Genomic DNA, 20380 nt, shown 5'->3' with positions numbered 1-20380 from the left:
AGAAAAATAATTTGACCACACATAATGTTACATGTAGGCCAAAACGGCCTGGCCTGTTCTCATCTTACCAGAGCACCTTTTTTCCCCCTATAGTTCCAAATAAGATTTCTTATGTATTTCTTAGCCTTCTTTCATGAAAAAATTAATTAAATAATGGAATCCACAGCTAATAATCATACAGTGAGCAGATTCTCCCATCGGAGCTGGGTCAAAGTTAAAACAGGATTCTTGACTGCTTCTCTGATCATCACTCTCAATGGGATGCCTTGCTTAATAATTCATAGAATATTTGTCAGGGAATATCATTTGGCAGGATTGCCATTAAACATATTTAGGGGAGCATATATTTTTTAAAGACATGGTGAGACCACTGTCCTGGCCTCACGTAGGGTTATATAAACTCAGTAAAAAATGGCTTTGGTTTGTGACGACAGTGGGTGAGTGATTATGAACAAGAGTGCAGTGTTTTCACAGAGTTGTTTCTTTGTCTACCAGACTGAGCCCATGCTCTAATCTGGGTTATCTGGCTGTAATCAGCTTTGCCCACTGCTACTCTCACTGCTGCTGCTGCAGGGTGGGCACTTTGCTTTCAGTCCGCTTCTGTCATCTACTAACATAAACAGCTAGAAAGCTGACTGAACAGTAGAGATCAGCTCACCTGCAGAGACACAAAGCACTCCGTCTACCTGGGAGGATGGCTGAGCTTCCAGATGCGGGTCCCACCAAAGGGGGACCAACTACACCAGCTACAGATGTGTACCCTAGAAAAATACTGGAGTACATGGAAGGCTTTCTTATCTCCAAGGTAACAGTCATGTTGCAACTTTTAAATAGAATTTTACTTTTTCAGTTCGATGCATGTGCATACTCACTATGGCCCTTCTTGAAAACTTGTTAAGCTGTAATGTGTCTATGTTACTTGTACTACTGATTGAATACAATGGTTTTTATTTTCATATTTATTTTGTCACTAATGCTCACTATCTTAAATGTGTGTTGCTCTGAAATATTTTTTATGACACTTGAAGTTTTTCTTTTTTGTTACAATACAAATGCAACTTCCTGGTATTATATGAGGACTCAGTATAAAACAGTACAATTTAACTGTGAAGTGGAAGAAAAAGAATGTGAAAATGTTTTACACATTCATGATTTCACAAATTTGGTGTGCTCATGATTTTAAGCAATCACATGACAATAACTGACATCCATAATGGTTGAACAGCAAACTTGTACAATTGTCAACAATGGAAGATTGTCAGCACATTTCAGAAAGTCACATACAGCTAGCAATGTCCTCTTATTTCTCCTGATATAAATGAAATTGATGAATCACATCAGTGTCTTGGCTGTTTCTCCTCTCTGACCTAGACGGTGTTCACATCCTGTGAACTGGGTGTGTTCGATGTGTTGCTGGCTGCACAGCGTCCGCTGTCAGCAGAGGAGATCAGTCAGGCGGTGGGAACCAGTCTGGACGGGACGCAGCGGCTGCTTGCTGCCTGCACAGGCCTGCAGCTCCTCAACACACACTGGGACAGCGGGCAAGGTCAGGAGACACTAAAAAATGATTCGTAGTGAGTTCTAGTTCTGATTATTTTTGCTATAAATTTGGGTTTTACATTTGAGTGTATGCTTGCTTGATGTTGTCTTACAATAAATGGACAGAAGTAATCATACATTTTGAATTTTTACACATTCTGTGACATTACAATCACAAACTTTATAGAACTACTTTGGCAATCATTTGTGCAGTTTTATTACGGAATCTGAAAATTGTGGTGTGCATTTGTAATGCAATACTTTGTAGAAACATTGTTTACTGCAGTTACAGTTGTAAGACCTTTGGAAACTGACATTTATGCCCATTATTCCTCTTCTGTCTCCTTCTTGGTTCTATGATTTGATCTAATTCATTCCAGTTTCCAAAGCTGAGTATTCCGGGCTGGACGGTGACCCTATGACCCTGTGTCACACATTTGCAGTCTACTGGTTTTCTTCAACAATTTTCCTGTGTTTAGTTTCTTTTTATGTCCTTGCTGAAGGAAATTATCAACACAACATGATTCTACCACTACCATGTTTGGCACTACATGGTGCCAATTCTAGTTAATTCTTAATTCTAGTATTATTTTACACCACATTTAAAGTTTTCACATATACCAAAAAGTTCTGTTTTTTAATCAGAGCACCTTATTTTGCCTTTGATGTGCCCCCTGCATGGCTTCTGGAAAACCTTTAACATAGCTTTTTATGATTTTGTTCTCTTATATCTTCCACACAGACTGTGTTAGAGTACAGAAATACTTTTAACTTGGGGTTTCTTTGTCTATTTGACATTTATTATTGTTACCTGCCTCAAGTATACCCACTTCCATTTTACATCTCTCATGTGTCTGCAACACAAATGAAAGATCAAAATATTATTTCATACCTGCAATCGTTTATTAATTAATTCTTTTCCATGTTTTTCCTCCCTCTTCAGTTTTTTATAGTAACACAGAACAGTCCAGAGTCTTCCTCACACGTTCCAGTCCTTTGTCCCTCTGCCAGTCCATCCAGTACAGCTCCAGGACCATCTACCTCTGCTGGCATTATCTCACAGATGCTGTTAGGTCAGTAAACAGAGCAGCAGTTGCTTTTATATGAGTAGCTTGGATGTTTTATTTTTTATTTTGTCCCAACAAGTAAATATTTAATGTGCAGCAGAACATTGCCTGTCAAAATTGCATTGAAGCACTCAAAATTCAAGATGTCAACTATGCTTTGCATTAAGTCTAACAAGAAAAACATATCAGGTCAGGAACTCCTCAGTGTTATGGTCAGTGCGCAGGATGCTGTGGTTTTGTTTCATTGGATTTCCATCAGGCTACTTCCAAATCTATTCTCAGGAGTTGATGTCATAGTTATCTATCTTATAAATCTTCTCAGAGAATGAATAATGAATAATAAGCAATGTGTTGTCCAATATGAAAAATTATACCAGGCCTTTAAATGTTGCACTTCTGCGACGCCTCATAAATGTCAGCTTGTGTTGGGTTAGGAGTAAGAACGAGTTTTTATGGAGGTAAGCTTTGGTGTGGGGAGAATTAGAGGGCTGGGGCTGTGACTGTAGGAGAAACAAGAACCGTACAGAACTCAGAAAACAAGAACAACAAAAACTAAAACCAGTTTTATTCACAGTTAAGTTTCAACCACTGCAGGTAAACATACAGCAATCTTCCTAAATTAATAATCAGGACAGGGACCGAAACAAAGAGAAACTTTGCTCTAGTCTTCCGGTTTCTTCAGCTAAATAATGCAATGTGAGGTGATATTTTAAAAATGCTGCACGCAATAGCAGCACACAATAGAAATCTGGCCTTGGTGGACTACTGCTAGAAGAACGCTATGGTTAAAAGTCAAGTTTGCAAAAGGTTGTGGCAGCAGCATTAATGACTGCTTTTTTCAGCAGTTATGGGAAAGCTGAAGAGACTTAGGATAAATGAAAGTTCAGACCTAAATCCACCCTCTTCATGCTCTTCATGTTTTTTTTGTAAAAAAATAAATAAATAAATAAACATCGCCTATCCTTTTTTATTCCACTTCACTTCATTGCACATTGCTTTGTGTTGCCCATCCAATAAAATCATTATTCAACATGTTGAGATTTCAGGTTGGTGAAAATGAGAAATGCTCTGTAGTACTTTTGTAAACAAAAATAAAGGTTATGTCTTGTAAAATTGAACATTTTATCAAAGTGTATGTCATGAAGTCAGCCACAGGTGGGCAGTGATGAGCTGTGAGAGATGCAGGTTCAGCTGGCATTGTACAGTGTGCAGACTTTAGTCACCTTCTCCTGACTTCTCCTGTTTGAACTCTGTCTTTTGATGTTGTGAGAGCCAGCAGCCAGCAGCTCTCTCACTGTGGCTGACCAGTGAAGTCTGAGAGAAAAAAAAAGCTAAAAGCAATACCATGAAAGATGATACAAATGTCTTTTTTTTGGGCTGCCTGTTATTGATTTACATTTTGTTTTTCTCTGCATTTTCTCAGAGAGGGAAGAAATCAGTATGAAAAGGCTTTTGGAGTCAGCTCAAAGGACCTGTTTCAAGCTCTGTACAGGTAAAAAGCTTTCTTAGTGTTGAGAGTTCAGCTGAACAAACATACAGATCAAACAGATGAGCTGTCTCATTTACATTCTGTCACCTCCTGTTTGCTTTAAGCCCATTTCCATCGATTTCCCTCAACAACAAAAAAAAATCTGACTTGTTGGATTCATTGGGATGGAGGAAATGTGAAATTAAATGAGAAAGTGGGTAACAGTGAGAGGGCATGACCAGAGAGGTGAGGAAGCCAGAGCTAGAGAGAGAAAAAGAAAAAAAAAATTGCCATTGTCCTAGAGATCTGATGTGTTTACAGCATCCAGTGCCCACAGTTTTAACGCATCACTGATCTGCTGGTCAGCAATTTTCAGGGGTCATCACACACACAACACGATTTGGTAGCTAAAAGATTTTGATCAGGGTGCCTGAGGGCCTGTTACATTAACACCAGCAGACCCAGAGGACGAGAATTCATCCAAAGTGAGACACGCAGAGAATTAAAGCACAAAAACATCCTTCTACTCACCAGCACGGGCCTTAAATGCACCTCTCAGGTTTCAATATTATTCTACATCAGTGGGACTAAAATATTACACTGTCTGCTTTTATGAATTACTCAGTCTGAGGCTTATAAACATTATAAAACCACATTATAATTGAACTTTATACACTTCCTAGCAGTCATTTTTTCCTAGGCAGTACTTTTCATCAAACCTGAAACAACTGGAAAAACTGATGGATGGACAAAGTCTGAAAATAGAAATATTGTTTTTCATATTTTGGTTTCTAAACCTTTTAGGAATGAGAATATGAACCCTGTTAGCTTTCTCTTTTTTCCCTGCTGCTGTTTGTTTAGACTTCTGAAGTAGACATTGGTTTTCATTTCTTGCAGATGGAAATCTTTTTAGTCGTCCCTACATTCTGAAAGCAGCTGACAATTTTAATAGAAACTGCATCACTGCTTTAGATGAATGCAAAGCAAGAATAACCCAGCCATGAACCATGTAAACAAACTGTAGCATGACAGTTCAGATGAATTTGCAAATCAGCATCAATGCATCGAAATTAATTTGCCAAACAAAGAACAGTCTCAACACCTGTGCTCAGCTGATTTGATATGGAGAAGCATTTGTTGGTTCCTGCTGATTTCCCCTGTGAATACGGCGGAGAAATTAGCAAGGGAAAACAAATGCTGAAGTCATTCAATGCGTTCTCTGGGCTCTGCAGCGGGAGCTGGAGGATTCGAAGCCGGCTGGATGACTCAGACTCCCGTTTACCCATCGCCATTTAACCAGTCATGTACTGCACCTGAATAATTTACAGCCAAGGCACTTTTTTCAGCTTCACTTCTTAACCTTGAGGAATCAGGTAGGAATCAGAAAGGGAAAAAACCAGGCAAAGGAATGTGGAATTCATAAACATACAGCATTTACATAAGACTTTAGTACAACTTTTTAAAATTTGTAGAGACTTTTACCTGATTGGAAAAGATGTTCAAAATATGAAAACCTACATTTAAGGTACAGTCAGCAGAAATTATGAGAAACTTTATTTAACCTTTTGCTATTTTTCTAAAATTGAGTTCAATTTTAAAAATTAAAAAAGGAGATTTCCAAACAACAAAATGTATTTATTTTTCTTAAAATGTATATCCTGATTTATTTTTTCTAATTTTTAACTCATGAGAATTCATCTGCAGAGAAACATTGATCTGAAAAGGTGGTATAGATTGCCTTCTCCTCATCTGTAGATGAAAAGACACTGAGATGCTTTAAAAGTCTTTCAATATTGTGATCATACCCAAAACATTTGTTAAAATGACCAATGTTACATTTTAGGGTGGCCAAAGAGTGGTTGAAAAACCCCCCACCTCATATCATAGAGTACTAAACAAATAATATGTGCGTTGAAATGAATAAATTTCAGTTTTCCTGTAATTCAGCATTGAAAATAATCAAATAAAAGCAATACATTTTTACAACCTCTACACTAAAATAGCTTAGCAACACTTTCCTTTACACACACATGAACTTTAATGTATTCTTATTTTTAAAACAAATACTTCTAAATTTTCTTCCACACCAAACTCAGGTTTAAGTGGACTTTGCTTTATGCACTGGTGTACACCCACATTGGAAAAGAAGCCTTCCATCACTGGTCCCCAGAACAAAAACATATTCAAATCCGGTCAGGTAAATTAAGAGGAGAGGAAAGAGAAAAGAATCTGGAGAGAGACACAGAGGAATAGCCAAAGATAACTTTCTGTATGTGCCAAGCAGGAGATTTGACATAATGAAGGCTGTCCTGTTGGCAAGAGGAGTGTTAGAGATTGTCTGTGGTTCTTTCTTTTATTTAGGTTCGAAACGAAAATACCTATCAAGGAGATTTGACAACATAGCTAATTTTAGCCTTAGCGAGGGCAACAATTAGTGTGGCATCAGTAATTTTATAAAATGCAACATGGTTTTATTTTTCTAATGAATGAGTGAATGGATGTTGAGAACTGTAAACAGAATAAATCAGCTATAAATTCTAATAAGTCATAATATACGAAGAATTATCAGGTAACAAGGCTATCTCACTAAAACTTAAATTGGATGTCTTAGAGGGCAATTCTTTCTTTATTTTTTTTACTGTATTATGTTATTCTCCCACCTCTCCCCCACAACAAATGAATTTGTCGTTACAGGGCTTATAGGATCTTTTGACCTTGACGCTTTCAGATTATAGATGACAATCTTCTGTTTGGCCTCAGAGTCTTTTTTTTGTTGTCTTTTCACATCATCTGCAGTCAGGGTCTGAGGCCAAAAATTGCCCAACTTCATCTGGATGTCACTGTGTCATACAAAGTTGCTTTGAGTATTAGATGGATGAGTACTTTGCTAGAGAAGTTTTTACGAGTGGAAAGCAGCATCACAGAAGAAAGAGGATGTGGGGGTGAGTGTGTGTGTGTGTGGGCCTCATTGTGGTGCTGCTTGATGAGGTGGAGATTTCTCAGAGCAGCAGCACTCACCACAGGCTCTTCTGTTCTGCCACACCCTGTCTGCCTCACACACACACACACACACACCAGAGCGGCCGCTGGGAGAAACTTTCTAAATGAGGAATGTGTCTGTTTGCACTTCAGCCTTTGGGTGACAGTTTAGAGAAGATGATAAAGAGGCTTATGCTTCCATGAAGGGAGACATGAGTGAAAAAGGACCAGTAAAAATAACTTTTCTCTCTTTGTGGTTGTCTGTTCAGGTCTGATGAGGAAATGGTGAAATTTATGCACTTGATGAACTCCATCTGGAACATCTGCGGCAGAGACGTGGTCACGGCCTTTGATCTTACGCCTTTTAAGTTCATCTGTGACCTGGGAGGTAAGTTTTCCTGGTTTTTCCAGTTAAAACAAACTATTTCCACATATGTCTGTGGATGCTACGACCAGTTTTGTCATCTAAGATTAAACATTTGGGAGTGAACATCTTGTACGCTCCAAGCTGTAAACAAAGTCTGTTTAATCTCTGGAGACATTTCCAACCACATCAGTGTGTAACTGGAAAATAATGATTCTGACTGATAAAATCTAAAGTGAAGGCTGAATTTGATAAATGAACCGAAGATGTTATGATAGCGACAATATCAACCTCATTAGGACATATGAGTTTAAAGGTACTTTATTGTGTGAAAGTACTTTGTTGCACTCTCTTTGAACACTGAATATTTTATGTTTTGCAAAAGAAAAGTAAAAGCTTGGTAACAGATTTTTGTTAATTAGGAACAAAGATTTAATTAAAATGTTTCCACAACTGTGTCAGAAAACTGGTCTAAATAACTTAATGGTCCGTACATACTTGTTAAAATTACAGCTTTTTGTAATAGAAAAGAACTTTCTTTCCACAAATAATGCAACATATATATATATTTTTAAAAGATAAACAACAAGATAAAAGAATAATATACAAGGTGTTTCTGCTGAATGAGTAGTCTGGTAAAGGAAAGACAGCTTTTAGCATGGTTTTCCTCTACCTTAAAATATCTCCTAGAAAGCTTAAGTTTATTCCTGTGCAATACTTGAATGGGAACACTGATTTTGTATTTGAATATTAAATGAGTCTCCAAGACCCATTCTCACATTTCTTGTACAGAGGTTTCCACTGAGTTTGGGAACCACCACAGACCCACAAATAGCTGAAATATCCAAATACTTGAGACCACTCTTAGGGGATAAAGCCAATCAGCGCCAAGGAAAATGAATGGGCCTCCTGGATTGGCTGGTATTCAGAAGCCAGTGAATAGAGTAAGTAGCATTGTGCTTAAGTATTTCAGCTTCTGAAACTGCATTCTGTTTCAAATATTTTTAAAAAATTTGTGAAAAGTTTTTTGCGAGTAGTTTTAAATCTAAATAGGTGAATCTGTGAATACTGAAACACGAATAGGTATGGGTGCACTCTAATGTTTTTTTTTTATGCCACTGTCCTTATTTTAACCCAAACCAGACCTGAAATTACCGTTGCTTCGTTTTTGTCAGCAGAAATTAAAGCCAACTCACAAGGCAGCCAGTGGTTTTAACAAGCAAGAAGTTTGGTACCAAATGAGCCCAAAAGTTTCATCAATATTAAGCATTATAACTAAATTATTTAGCTGGTGAGGATCACTTGTTAAGGCAAAATATAAATTAGTTCCAGTGTTCTGCTTTTAGAGCTGCATTTCAAATGTGTCTGCAACCTGACTAAACTCCTGGGAAAACTTTATACCAGTAATGCATTTTAATAGTAAGAACAAAGGAAGCATAAGGCAACAAACAGGTGAGAGTTGACAAAAAGTGACCATAAGACAATACAATGTCCACCTGATATAAAAGAAGTCATAGCAAACTCTCAAGCTCAAAACAGAGATGCTAGTGATAGAAACTGCAATTCTGGTAGCTTTCAGAGAGACCTTGGCTCCATAACTGACCAGCACTTTTACTTGGTGTACATGTGTCAGCATGTTACTTCCACTTTTTAAAGTTGTTGAACATAAGATTCTTTGCTTACCGCTGACTAAAGGAAAATATAATAACAGATCTTATTTTCTCAAATGAAGTGTACTGAAAATGTACCAAAACCTGACTTTAAAACTTAACTGTATACTGAACGGTGGCTTTTGTGTACTGTTTCATTCCTATGGAGGACATATAAAAAAATAAAACCTGCTGCAAATGAAGATATTTTTACACAACGCACATTATGCTCACAAACCTCATTTGCTCACTGCTGTTGCCGGCAAGCTACCATATATCCATTTACCATATTGTTGTTGAAAAGAAAATTGAGAAAACAATCCAGTATCTGTCTAAAGACATAGACAGTAACAAGCGTGTGAATGGGGCTAACACAGATGTGATGTCATCGTCTATATATGGAAGTACTTCCTGTTTTTTTTGTGGTGGATGAGACTCAAAAGCTTTGGGGAAGTTGTTTTAAAATGCTCTACATTGAAAACAATAGAAAGATTAATTCTGTTTTATTTATATTTTATAGTTCAGTATTTAAAGGTTTGCTGGCTTTTGAATATGTTAAATTCTGAGATTTAACATATTCTTGAATTTTCTTCAAGAGTAAAATCTTGAAGAAAATTATTACATTTTCTTTTCTCCCCAGGAAATGATAAAATCAATTACACTTCACATTGTTCATTGATAGTTTATTCAGAAAAAGCCTCACATTTTATTCCTTCATTATCAGAGGAGAACTTTGCAACAATTACACGAACCACAGCTCTTGGTGAAATTAAACTTGATTGTTAAGTAAAATGGAAGGCTTTGTTCATTTGTCTCTGCTCCTTTGTCAAGTGAGACTTATCTCTAAAAGCATCTTTGATGAGTTGCTTTACATGACAGGCAAATGGCACAAAGATGAAAAAGTGCTGGGAGCGCAAAGATTAAACAGACATGACATAAATGATGGAGGCAAAAGCTTATAATGAACTGCAGAGACACAATTGAAGAATGAAGAATGTTATGAAACCGAGAATAGTCTTTGTGAAAAAGATAATGGGCTTTTCCTTTTCATTCCATTCTTTTTTTTATTTCAAGTGAATTTAACAGATGAACATTGACTCCAGTCATGTTCAGACAGGATCATAAAAGGTGTAAAAAATATATAGGTATTTCAGAACAAATGTCTCCAGTTGTGAATGTTTAATCTGCAGCTTTGTTCACTTACTCAAAGATGGCCTTTAGTTCAGCATTAACACGAATAACAATCCACACAAGAGTCCCTTTGTGATAAAGGTGTCTCATGCCATTTCTGCAGTCTGAAATTGTCCACAGGTGGGCCACTTGTAGCATGTGCTACCTCGGCTGACCACACAGGGGAGCTGTGGAGCCACAAAAGGCACCTTGCATCGATCCTGGTCTTTTCCGGGTCCTGTGTGACTTTCTTCACATGAGGTTGTCTGTTCATGCTTATGTATGAAGCTGCATATCCAAAACGTCTGAGCATCAGGAGGGTGAAGGGCAGCACTGCAGTGTCCCATACAGGCCATTTCTCTCACACAGCATCTGTTGAGTCCGTGCGCACCTGCTGCTCAAGACTCGTCTCTTTGTCTGCTAGACCCTGCCAATGATTGACTCTCTGCGGTGAATATGGCTTCCATACATCCATGGTGGAACGATCATGCATTGAGAAGTGCCCAAGGTTGAAAGAATTTTTTTTTTCTGTTTGAATTTGTTTCTCATGGCCTCTCTACAGAGAAATCAGTGAAGTGCACTTGTGAGTCACAACAGAATAAGTCTGGATTGATTCCTTGCCACATTCTCAATACATTTTCCAAGATGCTGTGACTAAAATCAAAATATTCACATTCCTTGACACTATTCACATTGTGTCACATTGCAGACACAAATTTAGGTATGCTTTATGAGGGGGTTTATGTAATGGACCAATAAATGCTTGTGTGCCTCAAAATGCAGTATGCCAGATTGCCTTCAGAAGACCTACTGTGTGTGTAGTTTAATCTGTGAACAAAAAACATCAGGAGGAACACACCAGGCAGAAGAGTTGGATAAATTCTGGAGCTGTTTAAATCAGTCAGGTTGTAAAATGTTACTCTAAGAGTATTGCACAATGGTATTTAGTTCTGTCATGAGCTGCTGCCATTTTGCCTAGGACACGTTTGTAATTTTGATTTTAAGTTAAATTGGTTCTCTGTGAACAAAAGCAAATAAAGCAAATACAAATGTTTAGATGTAACTAAATCAGAAAAAGTTCAACACTGTATTTGAGCAAAGGCTAAATCTAGATACAATATAAAAATGAAAACCAGTGTTGGATGTGACTCTTTGAGACTGCCGGGTTAGCCGAACAGTGTGCTGTGTGTCTGATTTCTTTCTTCATCGTGGCTCTTTGATTCTCCTCCTCTGGTGACCCCTGTTTGATGTGAGAGCTACCTAGCATCTCGGTGTGCAGAAAAGGCAGAGCTGATATGGTGGAAGCAGGTCATGTTAGAGGATAGCTGGGAGGAAATCTCGCAGTGTATGCACACACATAGACAAACACACAGTGGCTCATCTGACTGGGTTTTATAGGTTTGTCAAAGTGACATCCTTTGAAGCTGTATTCTGTCTCACTGCGACACTCTGGCTTTCTCCTCCCCCCCCCAGTCTCTGACTCTATTGTTGTTCTCCACTTTTTCTTGCATTGTCTATTTTGCATTCACCTTTCTTTGTAAGGCGTGGAGAATTTAAATAATGCTGCTAAAGCATCAAACTGAAAGAATCCCATTTTCACATTATATTTCTGCTTTTCTCTTATGAGCATGTGTGTGCGTGTGCTGCTCACTTCAGTTTCCAAATCCCACTTGTGTAACCTCCAAGATTTACCTTCATGGAACGTACATATCAAGCACAAGTAGAGCGCAACTTTACAATCACTCATAAATCATAATTTAAAAAAATCACATTGAATGTATAGTGACTTCTGTTGGAGCTTGGATATTTTGCACAAGAAGTGAAATGTCACTCATTGAGGTTTCCAGCTGTAGAAGTGGAAAAATGAGAGTTAAGGTCTGAGCATTTGACAGGATGATTGTACAACCTCAGAGCCCCTGTTGTGCAGTAGTCAGTATTTAAGTGGCTCAATGAATGACAACTGGTAAATTAGTGTCAGAGTGATATGCAGTCTGGGCTTATTAATGCAGCTGGAGGGTGACGACTGGCTCATGTGGTACAGAGAGGACTTGGTGGAAGAAAATATGGCTGAAGCAAGAGAATATGTTGGAGAGATGTCAGACTATGTTGTGTTTTTTTGTTGTTTTTTTTTACTGTGAAATACTGTTGCCCTTATTAATTTTTCCTATAAGTTCTGTACACTGCTCTATAACTGCTCAAATTGTAGTGTAGGTTTTGGTTATGGTGTTGTATGAGCTAATATGAACCAGCTACTTCCTTTTTTATTTTTTGTTAAATTTACATTTACTGTATATGTACTTATATTTCAGAATCAGATCTAACTCAAGGATCAACTTCTTGAATTACATTTTCAGTCTGTCAAAACTTTTCAGCCTAATTAAACTGAAAACTCAATTAGAATAATAATTACATGTAATTAATATTAAATTTAATTCAAAGCTAATTTCAATAAAAATTATTTAATTCAAATTAAAGAAATCTGAATTTCTTTAAAGAGTGCTACTTAGAAAACAGGCCCGATCATGATACATAACTCTGAGATTTTACCATCTATAACATGCATGAGAAGTCATACCCTCATCTCCACCTCCTGGCTTTGGGCATCTTACACCTTAGTTTGCTTTTGGCTCTCATGGAGAACAACCTAAAAACTCCAAATAAAACAAAATGGTTGACAGCAATAATTATGCAACTACTTCTGCTGAATTAGAGGTAATACCAATAAGCGTAAACTTTAGGTTTTAAAAGAACAAATGAAGGCAACACATTCAACCTGTTTTGTTTTTTTTCAAATAGTTCTAATATGATATTTTGCAGGAAAGACAGAAGTTGGAACCTTAACAGGATAGTATAAAGATGCTTCTATTTATTGAAGGTCCTTGTCACATAGACCGTTATCTCTCTATATCGTTACTGTGACAATCCAACATCAATTTCACTAAATGTTTGCATAAAACATCTCTTTAATTTTCTCTTTTTCAACACAAAAACCTCGCTAGATAAGATCATGGTTCGTAATGAACTGCCCACTGACAGTGTGCATCTAACAAGGTTCAGTTGTGCATTTAACCTTTAGTGAACTTGATAAAGCTCACAAAAACATCTGCTGCTATATTATGAAACTTCTGTTGATGTGTAACTAATGAGATTTAGATATCTTTAGAACTTGCTTCACTATTTCCACATAATATTCTGTCCTTGTGATGATATTTATTTTATAAAGTGTACCAGTTCCTCCGGCAGCCAAACAACCCCACAACACGATGCTGACACGTTGAACTGACTTGTTGCGGAAAATGTGCTATATGAATAAAATTACCTTACGTTACAGCTGGGATGATGTACCCAGGCTTGCAAGCGTCCCCCTCCAATGTAAATGGTCATAGTTATGGAATGCAAATTTCTAACCTAAAGCTTTGTTTTGAAAGCTAACAACAAATTTAAATTTCTTAAAAATAGAAAAAGGGCTAAGGTGAAAAAATGAGGTTTGCAAAGAGCTTTATATGTTTTTTTTTTTATAGCCATTTTTAAACCAATGTTTTCAAGTCAAGTCTAACTTTTACAAAATCAAAGAAATCTAATTTGGTTAAGTTTAAAATTAGTTTTAACCTGCTTTAAATGTCTTCACTGATCATATCTTTCCAAGTTCACGTTGCTATTTTCAAACCTAACCAAACCCTGAGGGGACTGTTGTGCATGACGCTATCATGGCAGTCAAAATAGATTTAAAAATTATACGTTTCAGATTAAGGACTAACAATTAAATGTTATTATCATCGGCTTAAAAATACAACTTTATTCCAAACATCTACTTTTGTTACACCGAGTAGCATCTTCTTTCTACATTATGTTAATCTATCTCTGGAATTAAAGTATTAATGTTACATAAACCTCCTCCCGAAAGCAGCAAAGTGAATACAAATCAAGATTATAAATAATGTGGTGTACCTGAAAGCATCACAAGCCCTTGTGTAATGGTGAGCTGAAAGCAGGTTTGTGTATAGTGAAGATCCACTTTGTTTTCAATGAAGGTTATTTGTTTACTGTTCCGTAACTAAATGCAATTCTATCCTTCTCTTCAGGCTGCAGTGGAGCATTAGCCAAGCAGTGCACGTTGGCCTACCCAGAATGCACTGTGACAATCTTTGACCTCCCCAAGGTAGTGCGTGTGTCAGGGGAACACTTTGTCACAGAGGCTGACCAGAGGATCAGCTTCCATGAGGGTAACATTATTACGATTCTGCATTCTCCTGACAATCATAGTATCTGCTCTAAGTGCAATGTTCATAGGTATTAGTGACAACGCAGACACACAAAAGAGATGTTGGTTTTTCAAATCTCTATAAAGCCTGTTATATTTGCTATTGATTCATCTTTAACTGATTTATTTGACCTTTTGTGCTTAAATGTAGTGCAGATAAGCATTCTTACTCTCATTAGAGGTAATCAGGCACCTTGCACACATCAGGATGGTGAAAGTGAATTCATACAGAATTAAGATAAATGTTTAATTTATAAGATGGAAGCATATGTTTTGCTGTTCAAATAAAATTCGATCAAGCCTTAAGTGAGCTCATGGAGGCGGGGCCTAATAAATGAGAATGTCATCAAAAAATTTATTTTGTGTCCTTAAAATTTGAGGGTGTGGCAGTGATGTACTGGGTAGAATGTGATATATATGTAAGGTGGCCTCGGTCCTTGATGCGGCTGTAGAGGGTTCGAGTCATGGCCCGTTGACCTTTGCTGCATGTCTTCTTCCCTCTTTCATTAAACCATAATATTAATCATTTTACAGCCTTAAATTCCAAATAAATTCAGGACAATAAATTTGGTCACAAGAAAGTCAAACCACCACAATGTTACCCTCTAATACAATGTTGATTCTATTTCAGTTACATAAGCTGACAAAATCTTCAGTCATAAAAGTTAGATTCATTTCTGGTGTTCAGTTACCTATAGGATGGTCAGATCCTGCATGTCTTTGCTTCATCTCTCATTCATAAACAACAATGAAAAAAATAAAATACGAAATAAACTGGCTAGCATAAAACACCAGGACAAATAATTTTGAATCATATTTACTATGTTATTATTAATGTAAAAAAACGGAGTATGGTCTGATCATGCATGTTTGCTTTCACTCAAACAGGGACTGTGAAAGGGCAGAACATCTTGACAAAAACAGCTGCAGCACTGATCTCTTTTGTGCTGAAGGGAGCTGAATACATCAAGAATAACATTACTGAGCATGCAGAACTACTGAGGAAAATGAAAGTTTTGAATGTCAGTGATGAAAACTGCACCGGAGCCTCTATTTTTAAGCTGTTACTTTACATAGAATGAATGCAAACTCCAGCTAATATATTTAAAAATAATTTGACCATATAGTTTACATCACACGTAATTGCAACGGAAAACAGTTCCCTCTTTTATATACAATATAGCTATAACCCATCACTTCCTATTCAATTCTCGCTCCACAAAGTTAATATGCAACAAAATTGAGAACTGTAGCTTAAAACACAAAAAGACGTCATTGATATTGGCAGCTATTAACCTCATTATCCTCTTGACTGACTTCTGTTAAGAGTGAAATCGTTGTGTACAAAACTATCAATTTGTGCCTCACACTTTCTTTGTTTCGTTGCCCCTCCACTGCAGCAGCAGCTGAAAGTCTCAGCAGCAGGTAACCTCAAAAACCTGAGGAGAAAGTCAATCCCTTCCTGTCCTGCTGTTCGTACAGCCATGTGACGGGTGCTGCTGCATGAGGTCTCTAAATATATTTTATTTCAACGTCATGAATTTAAATAAAATAGACATCACAGAAGTACTGAAAGGAAATGATCGAGTCTCTAAGCAAGCTGCATGCAAAAGAGAAATCAACTACAACTGAATGTTGGACAGAGGGTGGAAATTTGACGTAATCAATCTGGGTCAAAAGCATTTAGAATAATTCAATTACAACAGACATCAACCATTTGCAGCAATTATTTTTAAGTGTGTAAATCACTAATCAAGTCACATCAGTATTATGCAGGCTTGTCAACAGAATTAATAATTACACAAAAATAATTAAATCAGATAAAGTGAAGCTTGTGAACCACTTAAGGCAGCCCAGTTTGAGACCTCAGCATCACCCTTCTTACAAACTGCTCACACTAAATATTGCATCCATCCCTCTTCTGCTGATTCTGATATGACCAGCATCAACATCACTGCAGTATTACCTGGGGGAATCTGAGGGAGAAGTTGTTGGAATTGTTGCTTTTCCATAACATGCTGAAAATTTCACATCATGGATGAAAATCTTATATATTCATTGAGCTTTCCATAACTATGAAGTGTTTGTGTCTCTTTCTAAAGGTGATTTCTTCAAGGACTCCCTGCCAGTCGCAGATCTCTATATTCTTGCCAGAATCCTCCATGACTGGACAGATGAGCGCTGCACAGAGCTCCTCTGCAGAATCTATAAGGCCTGTAAACCAGGTCTGTATGTGTGTCTGGGTGTGAAAGGGATGAGTGTTTTTTTTTTCTTCTTTTGCTAGAAATGAGATCGCAGATTGTAGCCCATAATGCAGCTGATCCCAGGAAAGTCTGTCCTTCTGGCTTTGATCAAAGTCAGACTGCAGACAAAAATTAGACAAAATAGGAGAATGGTGCATAAAGGAGGGGAGAGACAGCAGATAAAAAAGAGCAGGTATATTATTTGTCTGAACAGCACATTGCATCAAAGAAAAGCGGGAGTTATTTCTATTAAAACAACCAATCACCATCATTCAGTTGATTTATATGGGTGATCAGTGGAAAATTGTGTCAATATCATGATCTCATCCTCTAAATTTACCCATATTAATAGTTTAGCAACATCAATAATCAAAAACATTAACATTTGATTTGTAATAAAAATGAATACAAATCTAAAAAGCTTGGCATGTAGTATTTCTATTCACCTCCCTTTATTTTGATGCTCCTTGTAAACAATTAGATTTAGAACTCACCTAAAAGAGTAAGCAGAGTTGATTAGATCAGAAATGATTAGAGAATCTTTATCACTGAACAAACAGAATCATGGAGATATACAGCAGATGTGGTGGTAGCATCACGCTTTGGGTCAGTGAATCTTTTCAGATTCAGATAGGAGTTGAGATTGGGACAGTGGTTCACCTTCTAGCAGACTAACAACTAGACATACAAATAGAGCTAAAATATGGTCTTTACTCATGTGTTAGAAGAAAAGCACTGCATCTTTCACAAAATTAAACCTGATCATGATCCATTAAATAAGCATATTTTTGTTGTTTGTGACGTAGGAGGTGCCGTGCTGCTGGTGGAGGCGCTGCTAAATGAAGACGGGTCTGGTCCACTGACAGCACAGCTCTACTCCCTGAACATGCTGGTGCAGACGGAGGGCAGAGAGAGGACAGGTGCTCAGTATGCTGCACTGCTGGCTGCCAGCGGCTTCACCAACATCCAGCACCGCCTCACTGGAAAAATCTATGATACCGTTCTGGGTCACAAAGAGACATGAGAGATAAAGAAAAATGATGCTACCATGTGTGCAGTAAAATAAAGGCCCAGTGTGTAAAGAAAAAATAATCTATATTTGTTTTTAAAATGCATACAGTTTCCTTTGAGATGCACTGTTGTCTTTGTCCTGGCTGAGATGAGCAGCTGTTTCTAAAATGGTTCAAAATTACTACGTAAATGTAAAGAATCTAAGCTGCTTGTAAGCATACAAATTTAAGATTATATAAAATGGTGTCTTCAGTTGCTTCAAAGAAAATGTATTCATGTAAATTGTATCACGAGTGTAAAACTGAGAAAAAAGTGACCTTTATCCTTTATAACATAATAAGCTCCGATCTTGTTTGCTGTAGACGAGGTGAACATACAACTACGTCACTTTTCACCCTATTGCAAACTCCCTATCTTCCATGAAGTGTGGTCTAATTATTTACAATTTACAACTGTGGTTTACCATTATTATAGTTGTGCAATACACATTTTAACACAACTGAAAAGAAACTGCCTCCCCCCCTGCTTTGAGAGTTTTACTGCAAAAAATACGTTTCTGACAAAAAGCTAAACAAACGTGAAAACAAAAGTGAAATAGAAATGACTGGATGGTACATCTTTAAGTAATGGATGGGTTTTTATCATTTTAGTAGATTTGTTTAGAACAAAATGTGAAGAAGACAGGTTTATGTGCTCACATACATAAAATATTCATTTATTATACAGAAGAAATTGATGGGAAGAAAATTCAAGAGAGAAAATCCCAACACCTTCATGCCAACTTTAACTGATGAAGTATTACTGCAGATGTCAGTTGAATGAGAAATAATCTCAAGGATATACTTTGGGATAGAGTTTGGATTAGGGAAGAGCCAAAGTCACTCCTGTTGCCAGGCAACATTATCAAAGGTTTTCCTAATATTCTGTCTATCTTCTTCAAGAAGTCTATCTAAGCAGGCTGCAGAAGACGTTAGTAATATTTTAAGACGTTTCAGCCCTGCCTCCCTTCATCACCCACCACAACTTTAAAATAATGATTAGAGAAGGAGTCACATGCGTCTCAGCTAGTGCTCATTCATCTCCATCATAATCCTGGGGAAAGCACAAGTATACTTATAAAAAAAAAAAACAAATAAATCCTCAGACATCAAAGGATTATCATGGACAAATTACATTTAAAATGTACCGTACTTTGCTTATATTAAATAATCTTTTTGTGAGGCACAACTCTGTGTCTTCAGAATGAACTGCAATGGAACCCCCAAGGATGACAATAACGTGAGAATTGAGCAGAGTGGGTAAGTAAATACCTACCTGTAAGTGCAGGCTATAAGTGTTCAGGAAAGTCTTCTCCAAAGTCTTCAAGAGACTCTCAAAGTCATGGAGTTAAACCCTGTTCTGAAATAGCTTGGTTAGCACTTGTGAAACAGCAAGTAAAAACAGTCTGAAGTGACTGCCATATGCAGGGTGAAGGCTGTACCAGAATACATCGCTGACAGGAACACAGTGATCAAGAAAGAGTTTAAGTGTGTATGACTTGATTTATTCTGTAACTTCCTTTCTTGGAGTTCCAGATTACTAAATAATGCTAAGCTAATGTCACATCTGCAAAATCAGCTAGCATCTCCCACTGTGGACGAAAAAAAAGGGATTAAAAATACATTAACTTTTCAAAGGAGATTGTAGCTTTTGTTTCAAATTTACACCTTCCTCCTCTGCCTGTTATTGTGTCACTCTCCATTAGCAATATCCGCTTCAGTCCCAAAGAACCCCGAGGGCTGCACCATGTCCCAGCAGACATTGGGTGAGAGGTGAGGTACACAGGGCTAACGCAAAGAGACAGAAAGTCTTGCACGCTCACACCGACGGCCAATTTATAATAAACCACCACCCACATCTTTTGACATGCAAACAAAGAGGAAACATGCAGACTCCAGACAGAGAGGATGTGGCCAAACAGCAGGTTCAATCCTGCTGTGAAACAAAAGGACACATTGCATATTATGAATGTGATTAATGGAAAATCAGTAAGACATGTTTATAAGTAAGGGGAGGTTAACCAGATTTAGATACAGGAGATTTTGTAATGTTGAAAAGCCAAAATAGAAATCTGTCTTTCAAGATATGGCAAAACGAAAAATCTATTTTTTCCCCACAAAAAAAGTTTTGTGAATGAACTTCCTCTACATCAGTAAAACAACTCCAGAACTACTTCCTGGTAAATTTCAAAGCACTTACCTTCATTCCTAGATTCTTAATAATAGCTTGGACTAAAAAAAAAATGACCAAGAGATTGCTTCACAAGACAGACTTTGATGAGAAATATTGTGACGTATCAATATTGTGAGATTTCATATCCTGTTACTGTCAATTAACAAGCATAATCCTCTTTTAATAGATGAGGTCACCATTAGAATTTGCACTGTGCTGCCGATGCTACTGAAAAGATCAAATAATTTCTATATTACCAATTATTATCATGCAACACCGAGGCAGTGTATGATCCTCATTCTGAGCTGTTCCTCACCAGCTCACACAGCTGTCTTTGTGTTGTGTTCTTTGTGAAAATGGACATGACTTAATGAATCTTCTCCACAATAGACTGGGTGGGATCTTGAATTTTGCTGCC

General features: G+C 37.3%; 1 protein-coding gene across 1 annotated transcript; it reads left to right on the top strand.

Moving 5' to 3' along the window:
- The first annotated feature begins 393 nt into the window (after positions 1-393).
- Positions 394-19542, top strand: asmt (acetylserotonin O-methyltransferase). Its single transcript, XM_032566783.1, has 8 exons — positions 394-805; positions 1372-1546; positions 2483-2612; positions 4030-4098; positions 7323-7441; positions 14319-14459; positions 16600-16722; positions 17547-19542. The coding sequence occupies exons 1-8, from the start codon at positions 695-697 to the stop codon at positions 17762-17764; spliced, it is 1086 nt and encodes a 361-aa protein (XP_032422674.1). The 5' UTR covers positions 394-694; the 3' UTR covers positions 17765-19542.
- Positions 19543-20380: the final 838 nt, after the last annotated feature.

The sequence above is a fragment of the Xiphophorus hellerii genome, chromosome 7, assembly GCF_003331165.1.
Source record: "Xiphophorus hellerii strain 12219 chromosome 7, Xiphophorus_hellerii-4.1, whole genome shotgun sequence".
In the NCBI taxonomy this organism is placed as follows: domain Eukaryota; kingdom Metazoa; phylum Chordata; class Actinopteri; order Cyprinodontiformes; family Poeciliidae; genus Xiphophorus; species Xiphophorus hellerii.
This window is presented reverse-complemented; position numbering and strand designations above follow the sequence as displayed.